Genomic DNA, 18799 nt, shown 5'->3' with positions numbered 1-18799 from the left:
CATGATTTTCTTTGAACTTCCCTGTCATGTCCACTTGGCCTGGGGCAGAACTCCCTTCTTTGACCAAGTGAGTGGAAAAGGACATGAACAATTTCCTTGCTTATAGCTCAATTTTTAATACCTGACAGATTATCTGCTGACTGAGGTAGAATCACCCTCTCTTCCTACTATCTTGTTCTCTAACACCAAATAGAAGAGAAACATTAAAAATTGAAAAACCTGATCACGCTGTTAACAGAATTCTTCCTGGATCTGCTTCTATACACAGGCCTTTAAATTCTCCTCCAGAATGTCATTGCCACCTTCTCTCTAGTATCTACATGCTACTTACTGGGAGCTACGGTTGCTAAATAGTATTAAATGTGAGGAGAGAAGAAATGAAGATAATTCAATCACTGCTGGCCAATTACCATTTTAAAGCAAAAGTCAAGAAAGCCTTTTAAGAGCTGGCGGTATTGGATGATGAACAGTGGACAATGACACTATTTAAACTCTTTCATCATGGAATATATTCATACAGAAACTAAATGATCTGCTACTAATGCAGAAGCAATTCCTATATCAGATGGGAGGCTGGTAAATTCTTAGGGCCCTTTCAGATGCTGAGAGTATAAAAAATAACACATTTAATCAATTCAAATCCCTAAATACTGTTTCAATAAATATTTCACTAAATTTCTTACATAGGGTAATTTGCCGACTCCATTAGTTAACAAAATATATAGCTGTGTTTAGGAAGACATGCTTTAAAAACTCATAGCCAAAGGTGGCAATAGATATGTTCAAAATAAAGTTGTTTTTAACTTAGTCTTACAATTCCTTCCTTTTAAAATAGGTAAATAAAAAGGGTGCTTTAGTGGTCTTTACTTGGGCAAGGTGAGGCAGGTCTATTTTTTAAACTGTCTATTTTTTAAATTGTTTAGATTGATCCAGGATAACATATTGGTCAGAACTACAGTATTCGCCATCTAAAGTCCAAAAGCTGCTTATTCTGGAAATACTTCCAATTCATTTTTAGTTCAGTTAGGACAAGGAGTCAGTGAAGACAGCTTCTCTACTTTCTTTATTGTCAGGTAACTCATATAGCACTCATTCACATCAAATGATACCTTTAATAGATCATGTTCCCCAACATTTGCTGCATATGTCCATGTAAGTTTTCTGGTACCAGTAGGATCCGCCCAGGCAAAAAGTCGAGCTTGTCTTGGCAGCAAGACCATTTCTTCTGGTGACCCACTAAAACACAATGGACAGAGAGAAGATCAGATTATCTTGGAGTTAAAAAACCCAAACCTGTAGTTTACTGAGGAGGGGATTAGCACAAGAGTCCTATGAAATTGCTTTGGTTAATAAAATACAACTCTACCTAAAAACAAGTACCCTAAAATGTCTAATAAACTAATGGTTTTTAAGCTTGGGGAAACAGAATATTGCCATTTCTGAAGCTTCAGGGCACCTGCAATTGATCCAAGTAGAATCATACCAATGGAATTCATTAGGGTAAACAGATTGGCAGATCAAAGTCCACCTGTAGAAACGGCTGTGAACAATAAATATCTTTAGTAGCAGAAGAACTTCACTCAGTGCTTAAATTTCAACATTTTTTTTTTTTTTTAAGAGACAGGGTCTCCCTATGTTTCCCAGGCTAGAGTGCTGTGGCCATTCAGAGGTAAGATCATATTGCACTACAGCCTCAAATTCCTGGGCTCATGAGATCCTCCTACCGAAGCCTCTCAAGTAGCTGTGACTATAGTTATGCATTACCACAACCAGCTAAGCTTTTAAATCAAATACAATACTTAAGATGTATCATGGGTCATAGCAACCAAAAAAAATTATGTCCATACCATTACTATGCAAATTGTGGTCTGTAAACAAGCAGCAAGGATTACCTGGGGACTTGTGGAAAATGCTAAGTCCTGGGCCCCATCCAAAATTTACTAAATCAAAATCTGCATCTGACCAAGATTCCCAGGAGATTTTAAAATTGATGATTAAAGTTTAAGAAGCATTTGTCCATTTAATGCAAAAAAAAATCCAGAGAACTGGGAGAAAAAAGTAATCCAACTAGATTTGAATCCTAATACGTACTTTTAAATCTCTCACTGGATTCACTCCATTAGAATTAAGACTAGGGAAATTTTTAAGGAATTTATATTTATACATATATTTATATGTGTATATATGTGTATAAACATATATACATATATTAATATAAATATATATAATTTTATAAATAAAATTATTTTTAAGGGCTTAAATTCTCTACCATTAAATAACGGCATCATCCAAACCAAATGACAGCAAATGCAAGAATAACGAAATTCCTATCAGCCAATGCTATACATTCAACACCACTATTTCCTCATCGTCTTCTCACGTAACGTTCTACTACTCCTACCCAAAAAGACTAGATGCAGATTTGTAAGAAGAAGTTCACTGAGCACTACCAGATTACATAGGAAAGGTAATACTTAAACAGGTTCACTCCCTTATGTGCCATTCTGATATCTTAAAAGCTTTAAAAGCCCAAACATTTTTCTGGAAATTTGGTGTCAAAACTTATTTGGCAGCAAAACCTGACCTGATATGAAACTATTAATAGTTTCTATTTATCCTATTTGATGTGAATCTTCATCGCTTTTGCTGCAGAAATATTAATGTGTTTACAGAGTGTTATCTCAAAACATGCTAAGGGTATTCAAACACCATGTGTCCCATATCATCTTTCTAAAATCTAAAAACATTTTGAATGTGAAACCAAAGTGTTTCCCAGAAGTTACTGTGGACCAATATAAGTATTTCCCATTAACCCCTTTTTCTCATACCTCTGTTTGTATATGAGGATGTCCCATGGTGTATGGTTCATTATCAAGGCAGGTGCAGATCCTTCATGGTAATCAGAAAAAGTTATGACAGTTGAATGTTCAGCAGTGTTTACATCCACCAAGATACCCCCATCCTATTGTAGGAAAAAAAATGTATGTTTGATAAATTGGTTTAATCTACACTTACATATGGAAATTTCAATATTATGTAAAACACAAAAACTTTGTTTTCTTTTCTTTTTTTTTTTTTTTTTTTTTTTCTGAGACAGAATCTCGCTCTGTCACCCAGCCTGCAGTGCAGTGTCGAGAACTTGGGGTCACTGCAACCTCCATCTCCTGGGTTCAAGCAATTGTTCTGCTCCAGCCTCCCGAGTAGCTGGGATTACAGGCATGCACCACCATGCCTGGCTAATTTTTGTATTTTTTAGTAGAGATGGGGTTTCACCATGTTGGCCAGGCTGGTCTCAAACTCCTGACCTCACGACCCACCCGCCTTGGCCTACCAAAGTGCTGGGATTACAGGCGTTGAGCCACCACGCCTCTCCTGTTTTCTTAAGTTCTTACTGAAAAGCAAACTGGCTCTGGATCTGTTACAAATATATGTAGGCATGACATATTGATATAGCAGCACCTTCAAATAATTACCAGTAGATTTTGATAGCATGGTTTACTGAAATATCTCAAAGCAACTTTTAGAAATCAAAAAAATTTTATTTTAAAATATGGACACTTACCAGATCTTCTAAGCTCAATAAAGTGCCATTATCCTGTCGGTTATAAAAGAACGGTTTGGAAGATCCTTCACAGCCCACCACTCTTACACAAAGTTTGCCTGACAAATTTTCAGGCCAAAATGGAAGGCACTGAAAATATAAAAGTTATTATCAGTCTTAAGACAATACTATAATATAATAAATAACATACTAATTAAATTTTAAATTCTGATTCTTGATTAAATTATTATGAAGTTTCTAAAAATATATACTCCCCATCTCATAGTAAGATTACTGACAATATAATGACTGTGAAACCAATGAAATTTCATCAGGAGAATATAGATATATTAATCTATATGCATTTATGGTATATTACAATATGAGAAACTGAAGAGCCTGTTGATTAAGAATTATACAATTAATTTCAATTATTTAAAATTATAACCTCAATTGCCTTTTTGTATATCCCATTTTAATTCATTAATATATGATGAATTATTTCACAGAGTATCTTATCCTAGGTAAACCAGAAAGACAACTAAAGTCAGAGGAGAGAGCAGCACAGACCTTGCTGGAAGTTCTGACACCACCCTTCTAGCTGTTTGATATTAATCAGACCATATAATTACTTCTTTGAGCATCAGTTTTACTTATAAAACTGAAGATTTAGTTCCCAATAAAAAAATGGAATTTTTTTTGTTATGGAATATACTAGGTAAATTCTATTTCTCAATTAAAAATACTACATAATCAAACTCACAATAAAGATAAAAAGATAATGAGCATTTATTTGTTGCTGAGTTTACGGTGATCATTCTAAGAGCCGTGAACACACGGCTCTTAGAGCTCTAACTTTGTGTATACTGTTATTGGAATCCTTCCTTTTGTGTCTTTTGCTAAACATTTTAAAAATAACTTCAGAACCTTTCTTTAAACAGTGGCAATTGATCTTCAACTATCCTGAGCATCAGCTGTTTGGCTGAAAACTCAGTCAAGATCAAGCTCTAGTGTTTATTTTTGCACCTGTCCTCTTTTGGCACACATTGCCCCATTTGCTTTACCTCCTCATATCTTACTGAGCATGAAAAGCTTAGTTCAAATCCAACTCTTCTGTGAAACTTTTATCTTTTCATCTATAGCACTATGATTTCAACTACCAATGACTTTATCAACCTTGGAAAACTCTGAAACTCAGTTTCCTTTTCAGTAAAGAGAGAGGGCGAAATTTTAGCTCAAAGAAATTTCCAGCTCACCTAGTCAGAAATTCTATAACCACCTATAACTTAGCATATGCTATCTTCGTCTCCATGTGCTGACTTTTATAACTCTTTTAAGATAATAGCTTCTTGAATATAGAGGCATTATCTTGACTATGGAGACACTACATAGTACATAATATCTACATACTTTTTACAGTACATATCCACATTCTATACAGATAAGAATTAGAAAAAAGACTATTAATGATCTAGACTGGGCTAGTGGTAAGTATTATCAAAACTTTTATTGTTTCTTTAAAAATATAGTAAAAAAGAATCTTTCAAAGCTGGGTATTGTATTTTAACACATCAATATCATAGAGTATGAAAAAGAGGTATATACAATTCTTATTTAGATGTCAACATTTATTTGTATATCTTAGAACCAGTTGTAATAGAGAAAAATGTTACCTCTGAAGAAGCAATATAGTTCCATTTATTAGTTGGCATTGAGCCATCAGATGCAATCTCACCAACTTCTAGTTCTAATGATGACTTGTTTGCAATGGTACAAAAGGGAGTCAGGGTAACGATTCGTGAAAGATTAAAACTGCTCATTTTGATGCTAACACCAACCTGTGGAAAGGAAACAAGCTTATTTTCCAGTTTATTCAATATCTTTGAAATATACACACAGCCCCTCATTCACACACCAACTTCTTAAAACATTTTAAAATAAGAATTCTTAAATAAAGCAACTACAAGTTATATTCTACTACAGATTATCTTCTAAGAAAAAAATTTTTAGTTCCTTAGTTTGGCGCAAGAACTCAAGAAATATCAATTAGTAATTTAACTAATGACTTGCAATGACAGATTTAATATGTCTAGCATTCTTTACTTTTAAAAATTCCAAACATAAATTGCATTATAATTTGTATTCAGGCACAAGTTTTGCCGCTTTATTATCTATTATTAGTAAAATTAAAATTTTGAAGGTCAATTGGCACCAGATTATTCAAATTTTCATACTAGTCAAATTTAAGATTTAAGAAATGTCTGGCAAGGGGTGGTATAGAATAAGGACTCTAGCATACTGTGAATATTTTCCAAGTTGCTCTCTTGGATGGATTAAGCTCACTGTCTTAAACTTAGACACATTCAGGTTGTGCTCTGGTATCAGCGGCCAAAAAAATCTGTAGTGATAACAGCCTTATATATATCACTTTAAATTCAAATTTCTGTACCCTTTAGGAGCCGAGTTGTTCATTGAACTGTAGAAAAGGTGAATTGAATCAAAAGTAAATAAGCAAGCAGAACTCACCAAGTATTCCATATTGTTGGCAGGACACTTCACACAACCATAACTTCCCACTGTATCCAACGAGAAACTGCTGGACCAGGCACTAGTTGAAATTTTTAATTGTACCTATACCAGAGAGCACATATCATCATATAAGAAACCTAAAACACTACAATAATTTTATCTGCGCCGGGCGCGGTGGCTCAAGCCTGTAATCCCAGCACTTTGGGAGGCCGAGGCGGGTAGATCACGAGGTCAAGAGATTGAGACCATCCTGGTCAACATGGTGAAACCCCGTCTCTACTAAAAACACAAAACATTAGCTGGGTATGGTGGCGCGTGGCTGTAATCCCAGCTACTCAGGAGGCTGAGGCAGGAGAATTGCCTGAACCCAGGAGGCGGAGGTTGCGGTGAGCCGAGATCGCACCATTGCGCTTCAGCCTGGGTAACAAGAGTGAAACTATGTCTCAAAAAAAATAATAATAATAATTTTATCTGATAGAAAGCTGCTGGACTACTAGAAATTTCTTTAGTACTATAGGACACAGAAAAATATAATCAAAGTCATATAGCAAACAGGTAACAGAACCACAAAAAACTCTAGGGAACAATAAAATGAAAACAAAGTTCTGACTTTCTCATTCACCTATGCAATGAGTATAGTAAACCTAAAGATAGATACCAATGAGATTCTGTATTGTTTTTAAAAAGAATTATAAAGCAACATGATGTTTTTCAGTGATAGACCTATGATACAGAGCTAACAAATTTTTAAAGTCTTAGCATATAGAGAATTGATGTCTTTAACATTATTCAGCAGACATTGCATTAAAGACATTGTGATAGGCAGAATGGAAGACAACAGGACACAGTTCCTGTCTTCAATGAGCTTCCAACTAGAAAGAGAGACTAGGAAATACATACTCAAAAATATCATACAAGACTTGATGGGATAAGAGCCATAGAAGAGGCAAAAAATGCTATCAAGGTGAGAGGGTAAATCGTTTACTTCTGGTTCTGGGATTTAGATAAAGATTCACAGAAGAGATCAAACTATGACCTTGTTAATCTCACCCTCACCCACCCAATTAGACTGTAAAAAAACCTGAGGACAACTAGAGGTCAGACACATAAACAAGCAATTACAACTACAATACCATGTTTTAATAAACACTCAAAGACAGTGGAGATCCCAAAGCATCACCTGTTGGAAATGCAAATTCTCAAATCACACCTAGACCTACTGAATCAAACTCTAGAGACAGGACCCAGCAAACAGTGTTTAAAACCCTTTAGATGCCAGGTGCAGTGGCTCGCACCTGTAATCCCAGCAGTTTGGGAGGCTGAGGTAGGCAGATAATCTGATATCAGGAGTTTCAGACCACACGAGCCACCGTGGTGAAATTCTGTCTCTACTAAAAATACAAAAATTAGGCAGGCATGGCGGCAGGCACCTGTAATCCCAGCTACTTAGGAGGTTAAGGCAGGAGAATCGCTTGACCCTGGGAGGCTGAGGTTGCAGTGAGCCAAGATCACACCACTGCACTCCAGCCTATGCAGCAAGAACAAAACTCCATCTCAAAAACAAACAAACAAACAAAACCTTTAGGTGATTCTAATGTACACTGAAATTTGAGAACCATTACTACTGTAAGAACATGGATGGGATATCTAGACCCATTTTAAATGGTTAGAAAATCTTCACACATATTAGGCTTCGGCACAATGCCAAAGGATGAACAGTAGATAATCAGGAATGATGAGGAAGACAGAGAAACAAATAGGGGAAGAGGCACTGTAGGCAAAGGGTACACCCTACACAAAAGCCTACAGGTGAGCCCCTGGGAAAGCATGTGGTAAGAAATACCAAGACATGAGCCTAAAGAGGAATGAAGGGAACAGAGCATAAAGGACCAGGCTTAGCCATTAGGTTTCTTTCCCGAAGGCCTGGCTGAGTGCTTCACACATAGGAAGGCTCAATTAATATAGGCCAAATTCAATGATTACATCTTTAGAAATGCCATTTCATCACTGGTAAAGTGCATAAAATCAAGTTATTCTATCTACCATACTACTACTACCACCACTTCAAGAACAGAGGTAACTCTATAGTCATTGGAGAAAAGGGCAATTCAGGTTCAGGAAACCAGTTAGTTTCTAACATACCTTTTGATTATGCTTAAGTCTCCTTGAGCCTAATTCATACCAATGGCATTTAGCAAATAGGTAAGCATGGTTTTAGGGAAGGCAAATAATTCCCAAGTTTCTAGATTAGAAATTTATCTGTTTTAACTTATTATGTAAACAAAACCACACCTTATTTTTAGTAAAAATGTTCTTCTTCTTGAAAGAGAATAAAATAATATCCCTGAAATCAGCTGGATGTTTCACATGAATATCTTCTGAACGATACTGGAGAACCCGGGAAGTCTTGTTGATTAGCCAATAGGGACTAAACACAGACAGTACCATCCGGCTGCCAATTCGCCTGACATGTACTGACAGATCGACTGTCGTCACTTCTGTGGAGTCAGAAGAAAAACACACAGGAAAGAATTCTGGAAGTGTATCACGTATTCGGAAATGTCCATTCCAGTTTTTGCCCTGGTATTTCACCAGGACTAATTCCATTATTTCACCACTGATTCTTGAATGCAGAACATCAGCAGTACTGCCTTCTGCCAGCTCATGAGTTTCTGCTGTGCCCTACAACCAAACAAAAACTTTTAGTGATTTTTTTAAAACCTTTGAAATAACAAAATCCATATTTTTCACAAATGCTAAATAACCTACCAGTTGCAAGTTAACTGCCAAGTCTTCTGTGCAGTACCATGCTTACATATTACAAATGTCCAGTACTCACTAAGGACTAAAAAGCAAACACTATACCATAGCCACAGGCAGAAACTGACTTTGGCCATTAGGAGACTAATAGCCATAGTTTTGTGAAAAAATCAGGTCTATAACAAGAGTCAAAGGCTGGATTCAGGAAGCTTGGCTGTTGTCCATTAGCGCTATGGCTTTAAATGGACCACTTAAGTGCCTGGCCTTCAGTTTTATCCTCTATTCATATACCATGCCTAATGGTTCCCATATGAATGGAATAAGAAAAGTGGCATCAAACTATTCTGATGGGTAATCTAAGGTGGAATTATTCGAAAAATGAATAACAACATGTACACCAGGTTTCCTTACTAAAAACTCCTCTTATATAAATACTATTTAAGTCATTTAATTAATTTTTGTCTCCACAACTCAGGAATGGCTCATTATCACATTTAAAAAAATAGGTTCCAAATACTTTCCAGATTTTAGTATTTTAAAATATACTGGCATACAAAAATTTTAAAATATTTATCATATTCCATTACTAGAAAATCTTTATTACTTCTTAAGACAGACAGTAAATTATTTTTATTTTCCAAGGTTTATTTTCAATAGAACCTTGAAGAAATAATCACAATATTGATTTTAAAATAAAAAATTTAAGAGTAAATATTTTCTCATTTTTTCCTTTTAGTTAATAGAATTTTACTAAATTAATAAAGAGATGATCATGGCTCTTAATTGAAAGAAGATGCCACAAAGAGGCAGGGATCAAAAAGCCAAACTGCCTAGGTTCAAATCGCAACTCTACCACTTCCTAGCTATGGACCTTGAGCCAGTCACTTACCCTGTTTTCAACTCAGCTTCCTTATATATAAAATGGGCCTAATAAGTACCTACATCAGGATTATTATAAAGAGTAAATAGGCTGATACATGCAAAGTACACAGAACAGCTCCTGGCACATAGTAAATGTTATGCCAGTTTTTGCTATCATTAATATTATGAAGGAATTACAAATTACATATATGCTATATAAAACACTGGCCTCAATTAAAAATATCATAAAACAATCAAAATTTACTCTGTGCAACAATAAAAATCAAACCAAATGCAAAAGACATACCTCAAGTAAATATCTTAGAGAATATGGGAGAAGATTTCGCAAAGTGAGAGAAGGATAAAGATGAATAAGGTAAGCTAAATCCCAGTCTTCCCCATGTGTACATATGTAGCTTAATTCATCAGGCAGAGCAACTGTATTCACGATGAGAGGTAAGAAGCTGACTTCTACTGATGGACACTGCAACATGCATCTGACTTCCCTGCTCCTATGAAGCTCTTCCTTCCAAGAAATATAAGTGGTGGATTCCTTGTACTGATGCTCTAAGATTCCAGCTGGCTGGATAAACAACTGACATCTGCAGAAAGAGGAAACAGTGAGAATAAAGTTTTGATCCAGAACTTAAGAAAAAGAATCTTATTAAATCTTCCTGACAACTCTACAAGATAGGTGCTATTATTCCTGTTTTTACAGATGTACAGATGAGGAAACCAGGGCTGAAAAAAAGGTTACAAAATTCACACAAAATCACATACCCAACTTGTGGAGGAACTTTCTGGGGAGTGGGGGAAAAAAAACTCTGTAAACAAAGACAACTTAAAAAATTTTTTTCATTTCAAATACAAAGGCAATCTAATAAAAATACTCAGAAAAATTCTGATATCAAACATATTATAAGGAATTTTCATCTGATAAATTCAATGATAATATAATGTAAATGTATTTCTTAATGTAAGAATAAATTATGTCTTAAAATTGGCTTTTACCAATCTTTACATAATAAAAATATGAAGTTATTTTCCAGAATATAAATCCCCAATTCACAAAATTAAAAATACGTATTATGAATTTTTTAATGCTCAGTACATTTAAAGAAGTATCTACCTATATGAATCTAAAGGAACATGGAACTCCTCTTCAGGTCTGGCTATCCCAATACGCTCCAATAGCTTAACATTCTTAACAAATTTATAGATGATAAATGGAATGGAGAAATGGTTTTTGATCTGTTGGACAAAAAGACATACAAATTTTTTAAAAGATACACAAGTGCAAAAGAAAAACGAGGGCCACACACAATTACTTTTAGATCTAAAATATTTCAAACTCAATACTGGAAAATATTTTTCCTGGCAATTGAAAAATTTTAGGATATTTAAGTGTTACATATATTAAACTTAATGTTTAGTGGCAGTTGAAAATTAAGGTATTCAAATGCTCCATATATTATAAGCTTATGTTTAGTATTAGTCTATATTATCTTTCAAATATGTATTATTCTTTGAAGATTTAAGCATTTTTTCTCTGTGACAATCTTTTCTTAATGCATCATGTATAATAACTAAACAGAAATGAATAGCAAAAAATAAAAAAGAGAGAGAAAGAAAAATAGTACAACTCTCTTTCCTTGACTAAAGTCTGTTATGCACTGGAATAAATAACAAACTAAGACGTAACAATAACCAAAATTTGAAACTTTTGTATTTTTATCTGATGTTACAGATAGAAAAAAAAAAATAGTTCTTTTGCTGACCATATACTGAAACCTGTAGTAATACAGAGAAAAAGAAAAATGTTGAAAAAACCTTCAAAGTAGAAATATTTACACAGATTAAGATGCTAAAATGTTTTTAAAGGAGTAGATCATTCCAATATTCCTTCATACATACTCGAAAAATATAATCCAAGTGGCATACTCAGAGAATGGAATGTTGCCTAACTACAATTACAATAATCCTCAGGTCTGAATATTTAAAGGAATATACCAAAAAAGCTTTATTCATTTTAAATTGGCTGTCTTAAAAGATAGAAAACAAAACTGAGCTTTAATTTAACAAAACTACAGACATCTAAAATAAATATTACCAAAGCAAGTTGGGTAGTAAATAGAAGCCATTTCAGTTTACAATTTATTTCTGAATAATCAGCATTGACCTAATGAAGTTTTACTATATTCCTATATTCAGCTAAATTATTGAATATTTCTTGATACACTGAAAGTGATGCAGTTCACTCTGAAGTATTACCTGTAGAGGAGAGCGAAGGGTAATTACTTTATTCCCTTCAGTCGCATCGATCTGTACCAAGACGGAGTCAGAATGACTGGCATTGGGATTCCGTACATTATACAATCGCCGTCCAGGTCTGGCCACGGGGATATTTGCAACCTCTGTATATCCATGAGGTACTAAGGCAGTGCATAAGAGAAAAGAATTCCAAATATTAATTTGCCAATGTTTCTGTATGACAGAATTATCATTAGTACCTCAAAATAATGAGTATTTTTCTTCATGACTAGAAACGATCACCACAAAATGCTTTTCTAAGACACATAAACTAAAAAAAGAAGACCAGTTACTGTTAGAAAATTTTTGACCAAAACAATTTTTCTTGGGATTTTGAATATAAAACAAAATCCAACTTATAATTTTATTCTCTCAATTATATAGCAACAATCTTTTTCTCTGTCACAGTGTCACTATTGCAAGACTTCTGAATATAGCTATTTTCTCTCCTCATTAAACTCCTATCTTTTTAAAAACACATTATATATCTATATGTGTGTGTTATTTAAGAGCATAAAAATAATACAGTTTTGTAAAGTAGTCCTTAAATCAATAAAGTTTAATTTTCTCAAGTTTAGAAAACAAGGAACAAGAGGTTAGCAATTATATTTTTCAAATGTTGTATCTCCAGATATGTGCAGCAAAATGTTTTTTCATATTTTATCAAAAATAAGCCCACACCAACAATTTCTAAAATGCCCTCAAAAGAAAATAAATATAACATACCAATGGTCAGAGTGAAGAAAGAGCTTTCTTGACGGCTCAATATAGATAGGTTCCCTTGACTTGAAGGTACCATGCTGGCATATTCCAGCTCCAAATTCTGGCCAGCATCAACATCAAAAACATCACTTTTCTTGGGGAAGCCCATTACTCTGAGATTACAATTGGGCCGCACCTTAATGGGAACACCTACAGCATTTTTTACTGTGAAAGGAGCTCTGTCCTTTAAAGAGTAGTCAAAAGTAGAAGCAGTGCCCTCTGAAAAGCCCTGAAAAGGAACATATCATCACAGTAAAATTTTTGAAAAACACACATTCTTTCTAAAACCTATACCATAACTACACACGTTTTGATAAAAAATTTTGATAAAAAAATCCATGTTTCATTTTAAAACTCCACTTGAAATATTCTAAGCAAAATTCAGACATACTTTTGCTAAATTGTTGAAAACATTAAGACAACTTTTGGATATTGTTATATTCATTGTATTTCCTGAAGAAATATGAATTGCCATTTGTGGCTCAGGAATAAAATCATCTCCTGGCAGCAAACTTTTATCCTGGACTGGGTTCTTCTTTACCTATGAAGAAAAATAACATAGCAAATTTATTAACCAACTGATAATAAAATAAAAATGCTAAACAGATGTTCCACAAAAGTCTTATTTTCAAAAATACACAGTGGTTCACTTTGATTCCATGGAGATCAACATTCATTCCTTCAGAGCATAGTCCAAACATGGGGAAAAGTTTAGAATTATGTCATGAAATTATTCAAAGCCAGCTAAAATATTTGTTTCTTATGCATTCCTCAGAGCACAGCTATTTATTCAGTGTCATTCAACTGGTGACTATGTGTTGCTGAGCAATCAAAGAGGACCCTGAAGTCTAAAGTGATCCCTATTAGAGGTGCCACCTGGAAATGCTTCTTTCCTTCTATTTTTTTTTAACCAATAACACCTTCAAATAAGTAATATTAATATAGTAAACACTTAACTAGCCATCAGATTCCATCAGCTTTTGTTCTAGCAGTATTTCAAAAGCCTTGTAAAACATTCTTTGTTAGCCTCCCTATGCCCAAGAAAGGCATGTCAGAAAAATATTACTTCCTTATTGAGAGGAAACTGGAATACAGGTTAAGTGACTTATCTTTAACAGAAGAATATGTGGAGTCCGTTTCCATGCCTGACTCCTTAGGCTGTCCCAATGAAGTATGCTATGACAATTTCTTAACAATATATGACTCAAGTTCCTTTTAATCAAGAAAAATGTGCTTCGGTATCTAGGATACTGAGGTGTTCTCAAAAAATAACATAAAGAGGTAACACCAAAGAGTTTATTAACTAGAATAGCAATTCTCAGATATTCTTGTCTGACCCTTAAAAAAATCACTGAGTATACTAAACAGTATCATTTATGTTGTATCTACCAATATGCACTCTATTAACAAAACTGAAAAACTTAAATATTCATTTAAAAATAAAAATTACATGCTAATATAAATAACATTGTAATCAGAAATAACTACTTTAAAAATACAGTGAGAAGAGGAGAATATGCAAATTTCTTTAGTGCCTGCCTTAAGGGAAGACAGATAAATTCTCGTTTCTGTTCCGCATTCAATCTGTTGCAGTATCACATTCATGTAGTCTCTGGAAAACTCCACTTATACACTCATAAGAGAATGAGAATGAAAACGATATATGAAAAGAGTTCTGACCTCATGGACAGAGCCCTTAAAAGGGCTTCAAGGATCCTAGACCACATCTTAAGAATCACTGAACTAAAAATTAGGAATGAATACGCACAGTATCATTCTATCCAAAGATATTTTAAGATTTCCTTACATCAAGCCTTAAATTCCACTGTCTCTTCCCATCCACTCTCTCAATCAGTGGCTCCCAGACAGCATGAATCTCATTGTAATAGTGCACCTGGAAAGATACATACAGAATGATAAGAGAGTCTTTGGGCCTTAATTATGTATTTCATGATCAGTGGGAAAAATATTAATGTTATATTATTATTAGCCATTTTAAAAACCCACCTAACAATATAGAGAGTGTATATTCCTTTACTCTCTTACTCTATTGTCATAAATTATTTACCAAATCAAGCTTTAAAAAATAATTATCAAAAAACAATACATCAACAAATTAAATGTCCGAATACAATATCTATTCACATATATACTCATGATGGCCATGTACAAACAAGAAAAGCTTATATCTTAATTCCAAAATTGCATTTTCAATAAGTTGTCTCTGAAGGTATTAAATGAAGTGGCCATACCTGTAGCGTCAAGTCTGCAGCAGCAGCCATTAAAGAAGTCCAATTTTTAATATTTCCTGAAAACTTAGACTCTGCCAATAATAAAGGTACAGTTCGATGTCCAAGGCCACATTCTAAGGTAACCTGAACTGATTCTATAAGAACAGCACAATTTTCCTCTATCAATGAATGTTCAGTGTCTCTGAAACTTTCCGTTACTTCTGTTGCCACATCGACACCAAGAAACCAAGTGTTATAATCATTAATTGATTTGACACCCCAAAGATTTTCCATTTCCTTAGTTGTATCTTTGGAGTCATCTTCTTTTGTTTTTGGAGACAATGCAGCCATGATTGTCATCACAGTATTAAGAATTATGGGTGAAATCTTTAAAAAAAAAAAGCAGAAAAATATTTAGAATAAATTCTTTCCCAGATGACAATATATCCATACATGATTTTTTAAGTTAAAAAGTAACTAATATAAATTTTAAATAATTTCATAACCAAGAAAAACAAGAGAGAACACAAAATTACATGTCAAGCCAACTAACCATGCAACACTGACTTCTACTCAGGTTATCTGGAATTAAGCAACTAATGTTATATGTCAGTAGTCAAAATCTAAAGTTAAACTGATCAGTTCAGACCAAAATAGTGTTATGTGAATAGACAAGTATAGAAATGTAAACAAATTCTTCATTTTAAAATCAGCTGCATTAACTAAACCAAAGTGTGTGATCCTTGTCAAGACACACATAAATATCATTAAGCAACAAGATCTTAAAAAAATAAAATAAAAGAAGACATGCATTTGCTTCCGTTTGCCTTACTAAAACTCGAAGACTGGAAACCATAGCTCTCCTTTGGCTTACCCCAAGATCTACAGATTCTACCTCTTACTGTCTTTGGATAGTGCCTTTCTTTGCTCACTTCCCTCATTTTCTATTATTCTAACTTGAGTTCTACACTGATGATACATACCTTCTATGTCCAACACTCTCTCAGCCTACCCTCCACAATGTCACCAGCATAATTTTTCTACAACCCAAATCTGAGCATGTCATTCTTATGCTTAAAATCGTCACCAACTTTCCATAACTTTTTTATCCCACAAGATAAAATCCAAACTCTCTTTAGCTTAATGTGCAAAGCTCTTTGTGGCCTAGTGCCTATTCAACCAGCTAGCCAGAAATTCCCCAGAAATACTAGGTTAAATAAGTTAACTGTATTCCTTTATTATTCACTCCTCACAATCCCTACTTAAAATGTAAAGAGATATAATTACATCATCAGAAGCAGGATCTAGTACACACTGCTTTCCTAACGTACTTGTCAACTTTTTTTGTCTTATTAACGTCACTTATAATTAATGCTTCCGGTCTTACAACTCCACCACACCATTCTCTCCAGCCATATGGAGACCACCCCTCTGAGTCTTAAAAGGATTTTTTCATACCTCTGCCTTTGTGCACATTATCAGTTCTGTCTGGATAAAACTTTCCATGCTCTCCATCTATTTAATCTCCATTAGACTTTCAAAACTCAGATCAAATAGTCCTGCTTCTACACAGCTTTCCCTGATGTCCTGGTCTGAATTAAAGGCTCCATGTCTTTGCTCCCAACTGAACCTTGTCCATGCCTTTAGCACTGAGAACTACGATCACTGATTTCTTTCTTTCTCCCGCATATGTCATTAAGTTTTTTGACAGCAGGGGCTGTGAATTTCCAATGCCTTATAAAGGACATTTTTTTTATACACAGTAAAAACCCAAAAACGTTTGTTGAATCAGTCAATACATTTATGTTCAAAGAATGTAAAGTCTTAACAGCACCTAACCTAATGTCTTAAGAGAAAATACATGAAAATTCAAGGATTTTTTCCCCCATTTACTACTTTATATATTTTTAAAAGTAAATCCATTAACAATATACATTTTAAGACTATTCAGTATTTTAAAATACTGAGAAAAAACTAAATTAATATTTACATTGTACTTCAAATGAAATGAGTTTCAGCCTTAGTTCAATCACTGTTGGTCATGAACATATGTAAGTAAAGCCACTACCATTACTGGCATTAACCAATTAACCAAAAATTAAGGAATTAACCAAAAAATGATTCATTTTTGTATCCTTTGTGTAAACAGAAAAACAGATTGCAGAAAGTATTCTACATCTTCCATTTGTGACTGGGCACGAATCTAAATGCCACTGGAAAACAATTATTTCAATGGCACTGAAAACAAGTAATGTTTCTCAATACTTTAAATGTAGAGTAAAAAGCAGTAAACCCTAATAATTATTTCTACTGTACAGGTGTCATTACAAATATTTGAAGCCAAATAAAAAATTTAATCATACAGTTATTAAATTCAATCAACTTATACATCAAATAATGCCTAAAAATGACTTATTACAAATAAAGGAATAACAACCTCTTCTCTCCATCCTTTCTTCCCTTATCTTCCCTCCCACCCCGTGTCTCTTCCCTCATCCAACTCAACCTCTCCAACACATACATGCAAATATAATAGAGAAAAACTACCCTGATCATTTGTAGATAGTAAAAAGTACTCTTTTAAAGAAAATAGAAGCAAACATTTGCATTAAAGAAAAATATACTTTAATGTTAGAAATTACTTATTACTGAATATATGACTAGCATAATGCTTGAGTTGTGAGAGACATCAAAAGATACTGTCTCAACTGCAAAATATGCAATGTTGTGAGGAAAAATAAGAATTTTCACTCAAAGAATATGGTAAGTACTAACCTTAATTATAAATTCTTTAACCTTGATATTTATATTTTGTTTTCCTGAAGCCCACAGACATTTTTCCATAAATAAAGAACAAGGCTGCAAGACCTATAAACAGATAAATGAAGTTCACATTTCCATAGATCCATTAAATATGTAACACACACTTCCAAGAACCATGTCTTACTTAACTTGGGATTTTTAACTACAGCTTGCTATTATTCTAAAAGCAAAAAGGCAAAACTAAATTAGCTGAGAATCTCTTTTGAAGACGCTTCTCAACTATGAGAAGTCTGTACACATTGGTAAAGTACTTTAGGCAGTTCCGATGAATTTCATCGTGCCAAATCTTTAAGTAATAATGCACATTTACTAAATTTAAAATGTTTCTTTCTGCTATAATAGTTTTTAAATGATGTCCTCTATGAAATATATCTTTGAAATATCTATAAAAGTGAGCTAAAGACTATGGTAAGGTAGGTAAATAAACAGTTTCCAGATGATTAACAGGTCAGTCTGAAATATCATATATGGCTCTTATTACAATAAAAGTCAAATCTTCAAATTGTGAAGCTTATATGCTTACATACGATTAAAGAAATGAATGAATAAGCTTGTACCTGAACTGAATGAAGCAATTAGTACTGCATAATTGTTATTTCTTAAAAAATAGGATGAGGCCAGGTATGGTAGTGCACACCTGTTATCCCAGCACTTTGGGAGGCCAAGGTAGAAGGACTGCTTGAGGCCAGGAGTTCAAGACCAGCCTGGGCAATAGAGCAAGACCCCTTCTGTACAAAAAAATTAATTTTTTAAAAAAATTAGACAAGTAATAGTCCTAACTACTTAGGAGGCTGAGGCAGGACAGTTATTTGAGCTCAGTAGTTTGAGGATGCAGTGAGCTAAGATGGCACCACTGCACTCCAGCCTGGGTGACAAAATGAGACACTTATCTCTAAAAGAGAAAGAATTAGGATGAGCTAATAGATATAAGCTTTTGGTGACATGTATAAAGATGATCCTGTCAAAGAATATTTCACGATAA

General features: G+C 34.0%; 1 protein-coding gene across 8 annotated transcripts in view; it reads right to left on the bottom strand.

Moving 5' to 3' along the window:
* Nucleotides 1-18799, bottom strand: part of VPS13C (vacuolar protein sorting 13 homolog C) — a 197652-nt gene that overhangs the window by 46583 nt on the left and 132270 nt on the right. For all 8 annotated transcript variants that reach the window (XM_032297272.1, XM_032297269.1, XM_032297270.1 and 5 more), the window contains 14 exons: nucleotides 17770-17862; nucleotides 15016-15381; nucleotides 14571-14657; nucleotides 13155-13304; nucleotides 12728-12992; nucleotides 11963-12123; nucleotides 10821-10942; nucleotides 9999-10293; nucleotides 8363-8752; nucleotides 6068-6172; nucleotides 5215-5379; nucleotides 3563-3691; nucleotides 2829-2962; nucleotides 1110-1236 (listed from right to left, as the gene is read on the bottom strand). In XM_032297272.1, the coding sequence (XP_032153163.1) occupies nucleotides 1110-1236; nucleotides 2829-2962; nucleotides 3563-3691; nucleotides 5215-5379; nucleotides 6068-6172; nucleotides 8363-8752; nucleotides 9999-10293; nucleotides 10821-10942; nucleotides 11963-12123; nucleotides 12728-12992; nucleotides 13155-13304; nucleotides 14571-14657; nucleotides 15016-15381; nucleotides 17770-17862 (2589 nt within the window). The remainder of the gene's footprint in view (nucleotides 1-1109; nucleotides 1237-2828; nucleotides 2963-3562; nucleotides 3692-5214; nucleotides 5380-6067; nucleotides 6173-8362; nucleotides 8753-9998; nucleotides 10294-10820; nucleotides 10943-11962; nucleotides 12124-12727; nucleotides 12993-13154; nucleotides 13305-14570; nucleotides 14658-15015; nucleotides 15382-17769; nucleotides 17863-18799) is intronic.

This window comes from Sapajus apella, unplaced genomic scaffold, assembly GCF_009761245.1.
Source record: "Sapajus apella isolate SASKATOON/1434 unplaced genomic scaffold, GSC_monkey_1.0 scaffold37, whole genome shotgun sequence".
NCBI classification, from domain to species: Eukaryota; Metazoa; Chordata; class Mammalia; order Primates; family Cebidae; genus Sapajus; species Sapajus apella.
This window is presented reverse-complemented; position numbering and strand designations above follow the sequence as displayed.